Raw genomic sequence first — 16,833 nt, 5'->3', positions numbered from 1 at the left:
ATACTATGTTGTACCTCGGTCCCATATAGTAAGGAAAGACGACCAGACGCTGCTACACTTAGTAAGCTATCAGAAGAGTGTTTACCAACAACAAACTCGTTGGTTTTAAACTTCTGGCTGGCCACGTCTTAGGGTCGTCACTGCCCCACTAGAGGGGGAGTGATCTGTAGCGGTAAATAAATCCCCAAAATAAATAGCACTGTAAGTTTTCGACATTGGATGCTGACCATATGTTTTAGTGGACTCATCTAGCTGAAGGCGCTCGGTCAGGCATCCGCACCAGATCACGTGTGGTAACGCCGTGCTCAACATCAACCGCAATCGCTAGCCAGATTAGATCAGAGAATTCCGATATATTGGTCATCGTCAAATATACTCTTCCGATCTCCTCGACTCTGTCTTTTGATTTCTCTGGGCGGGAACGAAATATATTAGGTGTTACTGTTAGAAGCGTTGTCAAACACTGAATACCTGTGACATCATCAACACCAGATCCAATTTCAGCATAGTTGTGTTAGAATTCTGGTCGTGCTAAGTACTTATGCAATACAACTTTTAAAGTTTATAGTTGTTATAAAATAGATTTGTAGAGCGCTCGGTGTGAACTATGACCTTAAGAATGTGTTCGTGCTGCACACGAATTGGCTTAGGCATCGTTCTCCGTCAAAGCCTCATCAGCCGAGAATCTTCACTTAGAACGTCATTCTAAACAGCGTCTTACCTTAGTTTTAGTTCATATCAGCTTCTCATATTTTTATACGGTCAGTGAGAGGCAAGTCTTTTCTGTCAAAACCTATGACCCCTCTATTTTATATCCTTTATGTAGTATCAAGTCCCTTACATTGAGAGAGTGAGGTACTAATTTTAGAAGCCAGGTTTGACTCTGTCCTCAAGTACATTTAAGTACTTAGTCACCATACCTTTAGCAAGATGACTAGAGATTTCCTGATCTGGTCTGGTAGATACTTTATCAACTCGATTTCATGCTCAAAGAGAGTTCTGAGCCCTCATTTAGCTTGAATCGATAAAAAATGACCTGTCAAATTTAAATAGCATCCAGTTTATGAGCTGCTGTTTGTAGGACTAGCTATTCTTTGGCAACATTGTGTCATTTCAGGCTATTGATTTATTCCTTTTCATCAGCTCTCATTGGAGTAGTGATCACAGTCGCGCTACATGTCGTAAGATCCTGGAGGATTGTCGAGGACCTGGGTGATTAGATTGTTGTTTTTCCAGCTGTAAACAGACCTAGGGCGAGAGACAGAAGAAACCCTCTCTTGAGCTTATATTTCTAAGACTTTGATGTCGATCCGTCCTCCTCTGGTCCATGTAGGTCACCCGTCTCGGAGCTTATTTGAGGTAACTTCACGTAAATTTGTGTAATGACTAAACTGGTACCATTTAATGTGTCTCGATTACACTTGCTTTACTAAGCTGTTTGAAAGTCGCGGGCGTTAGATTCGTGAAAACGTCGTAGTACCATCTATTGCACTAATCGCACCTTGACTTCTCAACAGCTTTCGATAAGGCCAACCATATATATTTTGTCAATAAGCTGAAACGATTAGATATCAAACCACGTTTGTTTGATTGGCTCACTTCATATCTAGAAATCGACATTTTAATGTCAGGGTTAACTTCACTTTCAGGCTATGCTGTGTCGTACTGGGGTCCCCCAAGGTTCAGTACTAGGACCTCTTCTTTCCTTGATTTATGTAAACGATCTTCCACAGTAGGTATCGTTAGATTGATTACTTTTCACTGATAGCGTAAAACTCTGAAGAGCACACAATAAACTGTCGTATCAAAAGGATCTGACTCGACTTCAAAGTTGGGCAGACAACAGCAGACTTACCTTTAACATTTCAAAGCACAAAGTAATACATCTGAGACGTTTTACAGACTGCGAATACAACTTAGGTTACTCCCCTCTAGAGGTATTTCAAGTTGGAAAAAAACCCTTGAGTGTTGGTATCCCATGATCTGCGACGTAAATGCCTTCCGAGCAAACCTTACGCTGGTATCACTAAAGCGCATTTTTAGGCAGTTCGAGGGAAGAAATTTTCAATTAACCTTAAACAGTTTTATTCGATCTCATGGCATGGGAGTGTAATATTTTCTCCCTCAGTCAAAAAGTATAAGAACACACGAACGTATCCAACGGCGATCCACGAAATCAGGTCGGGGACTCAAATTCAAGCCTTATGAAGAGCACCTCCAGTCACCGATCCTTTACCCACCCGAGTTCAGGCGTATAACTGGTGACGTTCTAATGACCTACAGCATCCTAAGTACTTTTGGACATCCCTTTAAATACCTAAAGTTTAGTTCCAACACAAACTTAGGGGGTAACACTCAGGAACTGGAGACAACAAAACAGAGTGGACTGTAGATACACCTACTCCCTAAGAGTAATCAAATGCTGGATTTCGCTGACGGCTCAGCTAGTCCAAGCGACTTCCCAGGAGTCCTTCAAGAGGAAACCTGATATGTTCTTAAAGACTAAGGTTAGTATCTTACTATGATTCACCAATTTCTTTTTCCTCATGGTAATATACCTAGGTTCCTGTCTGGAGGTATCGGTGATCCACTGCTACTAGATACGGAAGCCCGTTAAGCGAAAGCTTCTATCCCATTCCAAACCATTCGAAACACCTGATACCACTGTCCCCAGGGTACCAATAAACTGGGCGTTGGCAACTACTTTTTTGCACTGTCCGGTCATTAATCATAGGTTTTCACAAGAAACTAAACATACAAAATACCCAGAGACAAAAATATGATGATCACAAAAGAAGTATAAGATCCAAAAGTGTAAACCAATTCATGAAAACCAATGTACTCGAAAAGTACATTTTCGAGTTATTTTCGAGAAAATCGAAACTTTTAGCGATTACGTTGACTGGAATATACGTAGCGAGGATGAAAACAGTAGTCTTGATGCGGAATAAACGATTACAACAATAAAATTAACTGAGCGAGGCAAAATACCACTGTCCTTTTAATATGGCGCGCATTAATGATCTTTATACTAGTTTTAGAGGAACTTTATTATATATATTTTGAAATAGAGGTTGAATGCCACTTGAACTTCTGTTGATCTTCCGAAAAGTTCTGACTCGACGTTTGTGCAATGTATCAACGTCTTTTTGTAGAATACCTTGATTCTGATGGTGATGTTGAATAGTGTGATTTCTTCGGTTTTTATTTTAGAATCCAATCTCTATAATGTCTAAGGGAATAACATTGTGTGGCCAACAAATTGCCCAAGGTATAACTACACTAATTTTGTGCTCATCATTTCAGTTATTGGTCAAAAAATTAGATCGGATGTGGCTTATTTAAAATCAAACTTCAACATTTCTCCCAAATTGGTCGTTATTGAAGTAAGTTTCCTGGGTCTTTTATCGTTTTAGTCTCCGCAATGCGTTGTAATTTAACAGATGCTTGTAGCTTATTGACTACTTCCTTAACTGGACGCATCGCAACTGTTAATATCACATGCTTGGATTCATGCTACCGCCATCTGCAAAACATCTATAACTTACTGGGTTATTACTGTTCCTGTTAAAACCCTACAACTTAGTCGCATTAAAGTTTGTGATTTATATGATTAGCCTCAGGATTCGTTTGTGGCTGTCACATTTAAAATATATAGTTTTATACATGCGGTTCTCTTACCTTGAGTAACGTTTTCTTTGCCTAATAACTATAATAGTCCGTTTCATGGAATTACTTAGATAAACGTAACTATGATGTTTTCTAAGTCTTTCTATACTTTGTCGACACTTCAAAGTTTAACCCTACGGTCGATTTATCTGCATTACGACTGAATCTAGTTAACTGATGACCGGTCATTAGTGTAAAAAGAAATAAACCGTAAAAGTGATTGCTAACGTACTGGGTAATTCACTAGACTATAAGCCACATCTGTTGTTTGGTGACCTACTATACTATACACTTGTGCTTACGATCAATTCAGCTTTTGTAAGCACTTAAGCGTTAATTGAAGTATTGATTACGTTAAGAAAATTTAATTTTTTCGACCTGAATTTCAATGTACTTGAATGTTAAGGTTAACATGATTTTCGAGGTTTCGAGAATGAAATCAACTGATCGATATCTAAGTTTGTGCCCAAGTATGTGGTAACTTTTCGAGCGCCACACTGCACCGTACTTATGTTAGTTACACCAAGGATTTATCCACAACTGATAACAAGTGCGTCTCTGGAGAATCTTATAGCTCCTTTTTAAATTATTTGATGTTGCAACCACTTTTGTCATCTGCAAAGTTAGTGTTATTATTAGATTTTAATCAATTTCACTGTTTGTCAGTGCCCAACCACTAGAGATAATCCTGATAGCTGTTAAATCAGACCCCATTGTATTTATCATATATTGTATCCTTACAATTCATAATTATAGTTTTTTATTGCTCAATCAAATAAGATAGTTCAAAAGTGTCACTTTCAAGGTAACCAGTTTACAGTACTTCACTTTCCATCACACAGGTTCATGTTTTTAAGCAATAGCTGATGCTTACTCATAAAGTTAGTTGAGATGCGCGTACATCGTAAACCCTGAATGTGTTGATTGGCAGTTATAAATATCAGATACGGAACTCAAGAAGACTTCCTTTCATATCAAAACAATTGCATAAAAAAGCCTCGTTGGGTGCGTCGAATACCTGATAAGTGATCAGTTATGAATGTATTTAATTGTGTTACAACGCTGTTAGTTTACTCGAAGCCTATATTTCCATGGCGTTCTGACTCTCCAGTGGTTTGTCACTAGTAGCCCCCAAATGCCCTGGTACGGCTCAGGGTGGGGAGTTAGCTCTCCGTTTCGAAATGCTCTCACATGGCCACACGTATACAGCCACTGCCAGGGAAGTCCTACTCACTGCCTTCTCGTGGCAAGGGTGTTCTTTACGAAATTGAGAGGACGAAAAGTGAATGTCCAGCGCTTTAACTGGGTTGGTGGATATGGAGAATCCACCTAATGGAGTTGGGAAACCCTGATTCCAAACCAATGGTGCACATGGGCTCGAGGATCCTGAGGTAAAAATGGCGTGTGAACCAATTGTTGGTCACCGGCTACCACGCAACTGCATCTTCTGATGTTGCTCCATTGTCTTGTGGATCAGACCTTTAGGTCGAAGGCTCCGAGTGAGGCCCCCTAAGAAAATCACCTGCTTCGGTCTGCGCACCCGGGCAGTACCACAGCCCACACACAAATCAAGTGACTTGTGTGGCGCATATGTGTTTGGTGCCCCTTTGCACCAATATTTATGTGTTCAAATAAATAATAATTAAATAAATCTAGTTCTGAAGTTCATGTATACAGAAAAACACTAACTTCGTTTACAACCAGAGGAAAGACGGTTCAAACTAGCATTATCTTCACTAAGAAGTTACAATTTAGCTGAACTGTTTTCTTCCCAATGACTCATATTATGAATTTAATTTTCTACTTAAAATTAAGATGGAATTAATAATTTAAGTTTGAAAATAAAAAAATTCTTTATCTTACTTCTAAACATGAACTGATTGATTTGATGATATCTTTATATAATACATTTAAATCGGCCAAAATTCCACGAACCAAAGGTAGTTCAGACTTTTGTTTTTGACAACCACAAGCAATGTGTATTAAAGAAGGAAGGATATGTGGATCTAGAAAGTATGAACAGTGAGTGAATATTGGAAGAAAGAAATTATTTTTCCTAAATTTAGCTTTACTTTCCCGAGCTTTGGCATCACATCAAAATTTCAGCCTAGACAATAATATTTCTCTGTAAGCATACGGTGGAGCAGTTTTAAAACTACAAAAAATTACGCTGTGTATAAAAGGTAGGAAAAAGTACACTCGATATAGCAGTTTATTTACCTGATAAGTAACAACACATAGCATCCATGCACGGTAAGCTAGCTATAACGACATCTATTATCGGGATGATTGCTCGTAAACTATTGTAGTACGTGACAAAGTGGATGAGGTGAGGTGCATCTTCACAAACTTTACGCAAGTAAACACCAAAAGTAGGTAACACTTCGGAAAATGAATTGACTAAAAAGAAGATTGACAGACCAAAAACAATTTGGACAAGACAACTAATAAAGAAAAAAAGGCAAATAAATAAAAACTCAACATTGGTAACCTAGATTGTTTGTGATTGAAAGATATGTTTTGAAAGTCATAGAAATGCGGAGAATCCATTTTTATTTGGATATTAGGGATGGGCCCCCAAGTGCCCTGGTATGGCCGAGAGTGGGGTGGGCCCACCCTCCCTCTCGAAATGCTGTCACACGGCCACGCGTATACAGCCACTGCCAGGAAGTCCTACTCACTGCCTTCTCGTGGCGGGGGTGTTGTTTACGAAAATGAGAGGACGAAAAGCGAATATCCGGCGCTTTAACCGGATTTCAAAACAATGGCGCACATGGGCTCCAGGATCCTGAGGGATTAAATGGCGTATGAACCAATCGTTGGTCACCGGTTACCATGGGACTGCATCTCCTTACGATGCTCCACTGCCTTGTGGATCAGACATTCAGGTCGAAGGCTCGGGGAGTGGCCCCCTAAGAAAACCACCTGCTTCGGTCTGGGCACCCGGGCAGTATCCCAGCCCTCACACAAATCGAATGATTTATGTGGCGCATATGTATTTGGTGCCCCTTTGTACCAATATTTATGTGTTCAAATAAGTAAATAATAAATTTTTCACCAGTGCTGAACGTCGTTCGCAAGGTTTAACCAGTGTAAAAGTCGTTCATGTTATCGGTAATCTATTGTTTTCACAACTTGGAAATCCTGTTGTGCGTTAGTTTTTCCCAAAACAGTTGCTCGTCGTTTTTAAAGATGAATTAGTCTCTGATTTATGGCTTGGTAAGCAAAAACAATCCTCGTGTTCTTTCTAGGGAGAAAATACTGTTTCACTTTCTTTGCTTCTCTCACCGTGTTTCGTTCCTGTAATTTGTCTTTTTATTCCATATGATTTTTCTATATGCAGGTTGGTAATCTACCTCAGTCAAAGTTGTACATAACGCAAAAATCCAAATTTGCAGAAAAGTATGGCATACTTTTGTCTCACATGCGATTTCCATCACATATACCTGAGTCAGTGGTAAGATAGATTAACAAAGAAGTTGATGATAATAAAGCTTTTAGATTACGTTTATAAGTTGAATTCTGATTCATCAGTGCACGGTATCACTTTACAAGTAAGTTATTTAACTATGATTCCAATTGTTACTTAAACCAGCAGTAAAATAGTTGGGCCCATTGACCACTTAGCTTATATTTGAAGTCTCATCAGCCATATTGGGTTAGTGTTTAACAAAATGTCGGTCCAAATTCAGAAGGCTTGCTTGGCTTTTGTCACCTTGTTTTACCTATGGTGTGGACTAAATAACCATCACGTAACTAACAAATGAGTATACTACTTAACATTTTTCTCTTAACTTCTGTTTGTGATGCGTGGCCCATAAGGTAAGAGTATAAGATGCTTGTTGACCATTGTTACTGAATCAGAGATGTATCCGAATCATTTTTCTTATATGTTGAAACCACTGAGTAAACATTGCTGAGGTTAGGCTCAGGGTATTAAGATGTCGAATTTGTTGATATGATTGTAAGTCTTTATTGAGTGAGTTGTTTGGGATGTGCTTTTCGTATCCTCGACTACTACTTACCTCAATGCTCTATTTTGGCCGACATGAAAGTAGAAGGCTATGAGTGACCAAACCAAAACGTGACATCAGTATGCAAAGTCATTGACTATTGGTCTCAGCCATATTACGTGGTTGGGATCCGCACAACCATCGTAATTATGAATTGGAGACTGGGTGACGTGGCTTAGAAGTGGTCTCAACATCACAGATTCATTTATTTTTTGTCCTCCCTTACACAATTAGCTTCAGAATTATTTTACCCATTTTATTCCGTCAATTAATTCTTTCTCTGATCATATTGTCCATACTTTATATTTTTCACTAGCGCCGGTACTTCTACTAATTTCTTATTCACCTGTATACTTATATCTTTTTATGCTGATATTGTGTGAATGTAGATAGGGTCAGTCAGCTACAACATAGGACCAGGCGCACATATGCATCGGTGGATAAATGCAGATACTTGCCAAATTACAAACTTTCTGTCTGACCGATTAACCATATACGACTTTTGTGACATTTCCGATTTACTGGCAGATATTTTAGCCTGGGCCTTGTTTGGTTTGGTGACTTGCGCACTAGTATTTGGGGTTTCTATGTACTGACATGTTAGCTTTAATTTAGCCTTCCTTTTCAATACAGCTTCTCCACTAGACTCAAAACATTTTCCAATAAAAAAATCAACTTCGTAGATTGTTAATCTCATTGTAAGTTGCCTATATTTGACAGACTTGTCGAAACACAGTGCCATGATAAAGTACTTCTTCAGTCTTGCTTGTTTTGCCATAATCCGAAGCAGTGTATAGCGTTGAAAGATGTTTGGAAGGGAGATAACGTCTAATACAAACTAGTTAATAAGCCATATTACAAAAACATTTGGGATTTTAAAACTATGTTTGAAAACAACCGTTCAGTGGTTAACTGTACGAGCAGGGTACTGAAATTATTGCTCGAGCACCCAAAATTTCTGCAACCCTATATACCGACTTATTATTCAAGAGAAAAATTTACGTTTCCTCACCAAATTTAGTTAACATAATAAGTCTGAATAACCAGGGACTAACTGTATGTTTAGATGAATTATATCTGTCCCCAAATGTGTTAGTTAATTACCTATTTGTGACTGCTGTTTAAGTTAAGGTATTTTACTGGGCATAAATGTATACTTTCACCATTGTTATTCGGTTTCGTTCTACAAAAAAAAAACTAATGAGTTCAACGATATTTAGCCGTACATTTAAAAAATATATTGCTCACATGAAATTACTGTAATCTACCCAAAGTGTACGAAATTCAAAAACTGTTACATATAGTATATTGTCATCAACGTCTTGAGTGAGTCTAAGAATAAAGAATAAAATGACAATAAATAAAAAAATATCTGGCACACGACACTTGATAAAAATAATATAATTTGTCTTAAAATTAGAATATAAAGTACGTGAGTACTTAAAAAGTTGAACCAACCTTAGTGAGGCAGTGACTGATGAATTTTCAACGTGAATAAGAAAAGCATATTTAACTTAGTCTATCTAATAGATGTCATAGATCGTCGATGTACCACATGCACTTCAAAATAATTGTATGTTCTGTGACTACTAAGTAAGTAATGTTAAAGTTTTATGTATAAATGTTTCGTAAGTTAATGGATATTTTGAAGTTGTGGAGATCATATGTTAAAATTCCCAAATCATTGTCTACCCCGATATGTCCTGTTGGCTTAAGGAGATTTAGATTGGTAGTTGCCGAGAATAATGATACAAAAGCACTAGGTTGTTGTGTAGGTAGGTATCTTATAGATGGGACTCCTGTTTAATGATATTTATCTTAGCGTTTTATTATACCTATCCTTATTCTGTAATAATAGAATTCGGGGTCCCTTAAGTGACGTGAGTCAGTGGCATAGGTGTATTCATTCCTTATTCTTATTTAAATCCTGATCATTTTCACATTATTTGCTTTTCGTTTTTAACTCTTGTTTCTACTTTTCAGTATATTTCCATGCCTGCGTATATTCTTTGTTTACTCTGTTACGAATTATGCACCTACATATTTTTATGTGAACACTGATGTACGTTAAGCATCAGACGTGTTTCATCCTGTGTTCTATTGACTGGTGGGATTTTCCCTTTCCAAAAAGGGATAGAGCTTTTAACAATGTCTACATTTACTTCTGACAAGCTTTGCTAGAAAAATTTCCTAAGCATAAAAATAGTATCTTAGTATAAAAGTTATTCATTTTTGGTTAGTCACAATTCACCAAACCAGTCATCACATAACCATTAGGAAATAATTTGTTTAGTTGTGATCTATTAAAGTATTTTTATTGTAAGGGCGTTTAAATTCTAATCAAAACCAATTCTAGTGCACTAAATCGATCATTAAAATTGTGTTCACATTTCATTTCTATGTTTCTTTCCTTTTTTGAAGTTACCGTTTGATTCCGATTCAAATATTAATGTTACTAATTCACTGAATGCTGTTGCTACTCTCAAGGATGTTGAAGGGTACGTTATTTATTTATCCACTTATTCTCTTTGTATACCGTTAAGTTTTTTTCCGCTATTTTCTTTTTATCAGTAATCGGGAATAGTGTTAAACGTCAGTTGGGTTTAGATTTGTTGAAGAAGTTAATGTCCATTCATTTTTAATTACATTCAAAATAACTCTTCTGAACATTTTACAAAATAACTTTGTATAATTAAACAGGTTATCATTATTTGTTTGACACTGAGATGATATATTATCTTTGTAATTGAAACTACCCCTCATTGCTTACTACGTGCTATGGTTTGTAGTTTCCTATTGTTGATATTAAGGGATAAATTCGCTCATTGTTGTAGCATGAACTTTCTAAAATGGGTATCTTTATTTAGAAGTTGATGATATTTTAGAAACTATCAAGCAACAGAATCCTGGACTCACATTTCACCCTGCTAGGCATCATTAGTTGGATGTAATTCCATTCGGCGTAAGACCTCATTTGCTGTCAAAGAATAATGAAATTCCATTTGGAATATTAACAACAATGAAATAAAAACCTTTGAAATTGATAACAATGCCGTGCTTACTCAACTTCATATGTGGTCGAATGAGTGCGTTGATAAGTCCTCATTTGGAATGAAATTTTCATAAACTTAACGATCAGGGAATATAAACTAAAACGAAAGTAGGGTTTAGAAGTATGTTGGTACAATTAGTCAAATGGAAAATACGTAAGTACAACCTTGTGATAATCAATAAGTAGGTATAGAATGATATATTATTAATTACGTGGTTCGATTACCACGTTATTATTCAAAACTAAGTCAGCATCTAGATATGAAGCATGATAATCATAATATTCGTTTATGTCCCTACAACAGATTTTAAACCTTTCCATCCAGAGTCTGCAGTTATTCTGTGTTTTGAGAACCTCAACCTGACAAAATGCAGACAAAAACTGCTCATATTTTTGTGGCTCTCCAGTTACCTTTTTTGAGTGAGAATGTTGTCAAATCGATCGGGTATCTACATATTTCTTTGCCAAGTCATGTCTTTTTGCGGTATATTTCGAATGAATAACGTGACATTTAAACAAGACTGGTCCATTATTGGGTGGGCTATATGTTTCTGAAATATGTACTCAGGTTGGCAAAAACATTTGTGACTGCATAGCTTTATTAATTTTTAATTCAATCGGTAGGCCGGTAGGTTATTTGCTCATACGTTTTCTTTTTATATTACAATTTTTAATGTTCTTAGTAGTTGATGTTTAATTTTTAAATAATCTTCAGTGCTTGTTTTTGTTGGTATCAAAGGAAATACATCAAATCACATTTATCATTAGTTGATATATGCTTGCCAACGAACATCACTTACGTTACGGATGTTCACTTTATCGCTACATATTCCAATCTGTACGATAGTTTTTAAAAAATTTATAGGCCTAAATTCCGCGTAGTTTTAAGGCAACTATATTTTTATTCAGTTAGTCTTAAAGACTCACTGATAATTTCCTTGTGCCTTAAAGCATATCATACCTTTTATAGACACTTATCTTCGTAGCAATTTTTCTGCTTGTTCTTTACCTTTAGTCTAAATGCTTATAATACAGCTGTATTAAGTCGTGGGGATATACTATGTCCTCACTGTGAAAACGTAAAACAACAGCATGTTCATATACCTTGTACAGCAGCCGCATGTTATGCTTTTGTTCGTCATGTAAATTTTCCTATAATTGGTTCACGCTGTGTAATCATTGGTGGTGGTCGTCTTGTTGGAGCACCCACAGCGGACTTGTTGTCACGGTCGTGCGGTGCAACAGTTATACAATGTCATATACAGTCAAATAATATTAACGAAGAAATTAAGCGAGGTGATGTTGTCATCTCAGCAGTTGGACATCCAAGATTAATAAAGGGTGAATGGATTAGACCAGGAGCATTGGTAATTGATTGCGGCTATTCTGTTCTGAATGGTAAGTGGAATTGAATCTGTTGTTTTAAGCCTTAATATGTCTTTTTGTAAACAAGTTTTCACGTAACTGAATAATTACCTATAATTTCAATACCATTACTTTCATGCTTGTTAATTTACGTTCACTGAACTGCTACTGAAGTATGGCAATTTGAACTGACGGTTTTTCGTTCTAACTTGTACAACTCGAATATGTGATGGACATGGTGGATTGGTGGTGTGCACGAGAAAATGATTCAGGAAGAATATGTTATACATTGGTTATTGATGTACTTGTAATAACTTGAAGGACGTAAACTGTGGTATGTATGGTTTGCTATCAGTGGTATGGGGACGGTTTGTCATTTCCCGGTTGCCTACGTCATGAAAGAATAATTTTCCATGGGTGATCTAAAAAGGAATCTGTCTTAGTAGTTAATTTAGCTACCTGAAAGCGTAACCACAGAGACCAAGAGACAACTACTTGAGGCCAGCCACATACGACCACTTTGTGGTCAGATTTTGATGTGTTAGTTCCGTACATCAAAAGGCCTTATCACTGGATTCAGAAATTCTCTGGGTAGTGTGAGGTGTGACATTTTAGGGTCTACCTTTTCTAACCTCCTCTCTTTATTGGGGATGGTATTGTGGTGTATGCTACTGTATCATCAATCGAAGGTAAATTGCCTGGTGACAGAAGGTTAAGAAGATCAAAGAAAAGAGAACGAGAACAGAGAATAATTGGTGTGGAAATGAAGGAGCAGTGAAGTCTGAGACGATTGATTAATATTTTGCAAATGAAGTATTTACTGTATGATTCTCAGATTTTACCAAGAGATTTTGTGCTGAAATACATTTGGTTGTCCCCACTTGTGTTCTCATTCAATACAGTATCTCTGGAGATTCTGTTTGTTTGAGGGAAACACCTTGCAGCAACCACATCCGTGTAAGGTTAGAAGAATAGCTTCTCCCTCTTAACCTAAGTTACCACTTTTAGTCTTGCCGTTCCCCGATCTACCTGCTTGGTATGGTAAGTCATAAAGGGTTGTTTCGTGCAATATATGTCGAATAGATCATTACGATATGTAACCCCCTACCACGGTGTCAAGATAGCAACTATGGTTTGGTTCAGACTAATCATTATCAAATTTAATTCGTCAATTATTAGTGTAACTCCTTTACTGAATGCAAGAATTTATGTACTAAGCTTTGAGCAAACTGTTTGTATGAGGGCTGGTAATATTACCCAGCAAGCCAAACCAGAGTAATGGAGGGCGAAGTTTGAACCTGTAACATATTGGATGGAAGCAGAAAACTTGTACTACTAAACTGTTATCATCAGAATTTGTTTGTTTACAGGTTCACTAATTCTACTGAATGATCTGAAACCGAACATTTTAAGCAACGTTATATAAATATACATATTTATCATTACAATTATTGTTATTTCCGTTTAAACAGATCCTCAAAATCCAAACAAATCACGATGTGTCGGTGATGTAGAATTTGAAACAGCTATAGAAAACGCAAAATGGATTACACCAGTTCCAGGTGGTGTTGGTCCAGTTTCAATCGCTATGTTATTTCGTAATACTGTGAATAGTGCTAAATGGTCTGTAGGGTTAAATAATTCCATATGTTCTTGTCCAAATTATTGTGAAAACGATATCCTATCTAAAGAGCTTGTCGATAGAAAAGTGTCTACATAAAAAAAGATGATAGCTGTCTTAGTTAATTTAATCAATGGATATTGTTTTTTAGTTAAATATATTCTGTACTTATTCAATTATCTTGAACAGAATATACACCATACATTTATTGTAAATTGTTTCTACTAACTTATATTCATTAGCCTTTTGCTAATCGTAATATAGGCGAAAGAGATATTAAACTTTATGTTACTTATTTGTATACTCAATTATTATTACTTTTAAGTGAGTATTTTAACTTCGTGCAATTAGCATCTTGTGATGTATAATGTAAAATAACCCAACTACATAATAAAACATACAGTTCTTGTTGTTCATATGAAATAAAAACATCATATTTTATGTATATCGGTTCAGTTTTCATTATGAATTATTTCTGTTAATATGTATCATATTTTCAGGTGTTGGCTGTGTGACTCTGACGTTCGAATTTGTGCAAAACTTAGTAGCCACAAGGAAATTAAAGAATAATTACAATTGGCCGATCAATCAATAGTGATCAATATCTTGTTTGTATAAGCGTTTAGTGTTGATCGAATTCTGTTGACCAGGTTACCGTATGAACATTAGTGTGACTTGACTATGGTGAGATGTTATGTGGTCGGATGTCGTGACCGAAATAGGTCAGTGGTAACATCTCAGAATGCAAATCTAGGGGATGCAGGTTAAAATCCCACAGGTAGCAGCAGTTCCCTAAAGATTGCAGGTACTTCGTAATAACGAGTGTCAAATGGCACGAAACCTGGTTCCAGAGTTTCCTGTTGACTACCTTCAACCACATAGCATCTCAGAATAATATCAGGAATAATGACTCTTGAAAAGTAACCATTCATTCATTAGCGAACGAATATGATGTTTTTTATTCATTGTGAGGGTCTTTATTACTCTTAAATATTAAAGACTAAACCCAACTGGGCAATTTCAAGGGTTTTTGTGAATGTGCAGTTTTAAATCCAGACCTGAATTTATAAACATTTGTAACCAATGAAAAATTTCGTATCCCTCGGTTAAGTTGGTGGCCATCATGACATTGACGTTGAAACAGATAAGTACTGGGTATAGAACAGTATCGAAAACATAGTAACAAATGAAAAGTGGGAATAAGACAATACATATTTCTTGATACTGGCTGAAAGCAATCAGGTAGATCAAATGATACAGTAAAATAATTTACTGTCAGATCTGAATATATATATTTCACTTTTGTAAAATAAAATCGGGTTTAAAATTGAACTTCATCGGTGATTCACGTATCTGAAATCGACTTAACAAAGTCCGTTAACTTGGTGCGATTGGACCTTGAAGATTGTTTTGAATGAATAGTCAAATTAAGAAGTTGACATTTTTATGGCTAATCAAGCTATGGTGTTTCAGAACCTGTTTGCTCGAGTTGGCTATTAACTCAGTTGACTAGAATGGCTCAACACAAGAATGTAGACTGATATACGGACATAAATGTCTGAGATTAGTATCTTACTATTTATGCACACAAATTAATTTAAGGACGTAATCTTCATACAGTATGTTCCTGGATATTTCACTAGATGTTTTGTTAAATATTTTATTGGTATTATCACCAATAAATCTCACTGTCACTTATAAAGCATGTTCATGATTCGTGGTGGTTCATTCCCTAATTTAAAACATCTACCGATGGAGAATAACTGGTCGTGTAATTTAGTTAAACTACGAAATAAAGTAAAGGTTCCCATTCTATTTTGTCACATGCTATTAAGCTGTCGTAAGTTACATAAATGTTGCACTCCTAGTACGAAAACCGTTGTTGCACTTTTAGAGAAAATCTTACTATCTAATTGCGTTTAGAATTTTCACCATTCTTCTTGTGTGATGTATGGTATGAATCCTAGTAGTTCAACAATGTATAGGTCTATTTCCCAGTCACTACATCCATTCTATTTAATGGATGGGCCGTGAGCAATAGAAGAATTAAGACTCGTCAATTTCTGTGACTGTTGAGTCACAATATTAGTTTGGTAAAATAATCGAAAAGTGTGTCACACTATATCGTCAAGCACGTATTAAATGCTACTAACAAAAATTTATCCTTTAAATAAAGCAGAGATCACAGGAAATAATCAAACTTGATGTGCATCACAAAGCAATGAAAAGTAGTCGTCAACGCGTGAACTTTTCATTTTAACTAATAATCCTCGGTTTAACACCTACACCGGTAATTCCTCAATCTACATTTTTCGGATTGTTTTAAGACATTATTTGAAAAATAATAATTTAGGTCATTCAAGTTTACACTAAACATATTTATATAGGTCACGTGGCATATTTACAGAATTGTTTTTTTCCCATCTAACGTTTGGAAGCATTTTTCGAAAATTGATGTCCCTTTTACTCAGTAACGGTATGTTTAGCCAATACTTTAGTCGAACCTTAATTCAAATGACAATTTTTGTGTAACTGTTGTACATACATTTTAAGTGGCTCAAGTAATAGTTTGCACTTGTTGAAAGGATACAGTCAACGTGACGGAAGTACTTACTTACTTACTTACGCCTGTTACTCCTCGTGAAGGAGCATAGGCCGCTCACCAGCATTCTCCATCCAACCCTGTCCTGAGCAATCCTTTCCAGCTCCTTCCAGTTGTAATTCATCCTTTTCATATCTGCTTCTATTATCCGACGTAATGTGTTCTTTGGCCTTCCTCTTTTCCGCTTCCCTTCAGGATTCCAAGTTAGAGCTTGCCTCGTGATGCAGTTTGACGATTTGCGTAATGTATGTCCTATCCATTTCCATCGTCTTTTCCTGATTTCTTCTTCAGCTGGAAGTTGGTTTGTTCTCTCCCACAGAAGGCTATTGCTGATGGTATCCGGCCAATGGATGTTGAGTATCTTGCGTAGACAGCTATTTATAAATACTTGTACCTTCTTGATTGTGGTTGTTGTAGTTCTCCAAGTTTCAGCTCCATACAGTAGAACTGCCTTGACGTTCGTATTGAAGATTCTGACTTTGATATTGGTTGAAAGTTGTTTTGAGTTCCA

General features: G+C 36.5%; 1 protein-coding gene across 2 annotated transcripts; it reads left to right on the top strand.

Annotated features, from left to right (window-relative positions):
• The first annotated feature begins 273 nt into the window (after window positions 1-273).
• On the top strand, window positions 274-16,533 carry MTHFD1_1 (C-1-tetrahydrofolate synthase, cytoplasmic). 2 transcript variants are annotated; one of them, XM_051215108.1, is made up of 7 exons: window positions 274-3,271; window positions 3,307-3,386; window positions 7,013-7,126; window positions 7,164-7,223; window positions 10,104-10,180; window positions 11,750-12,132; window positions 13,572-16,533. In XM_051215108.1, the coding sequence occupies exons 1-7, from the start codon at window positions 3,229-3,231 to the stop codon at window positions 13,817-13,819; spliced, it is 1,005 nt and encodes a 334-aa protein (XP_051068288.1). In that variant the 5' UTR covers window positions 274-3,228; the 3' UTR covers window positions 13,820-16,533. The 2 variants fall into 2 exon arrangements, with proteins under 2 accessions (XP_051068288.1, XP_051068289.1); XM_051215109.1 differs by having other exon boundaries at window positions 583-761; window positions 3,214-3,271; window positions 7,013-7,223; window positions 13,572-14,165.
• The last annotated feature ends 300 nt before the right edge of the window (window positions 16,534-16,833 follow it).

The sequence above is a fragment of the Schistosoma haematobium genome, chromosome 2 (assembly GCF_000699445.3).
Source record: "Schistosoma haematobium chromosome 2, whole genome shotgun sequence".
In the NCBI taxonomy this organism is placed as follows: domain Eukaryota; kingdom Metazoa; phylum Platyhelminthes; class Trematoda; order Strigeidida; family Schistosomatidae; genus Schistosoma; species Schistosoma haematobium.
This window is presented reverse-complemented; position numbering and strand designations above follow the sequence as displayed.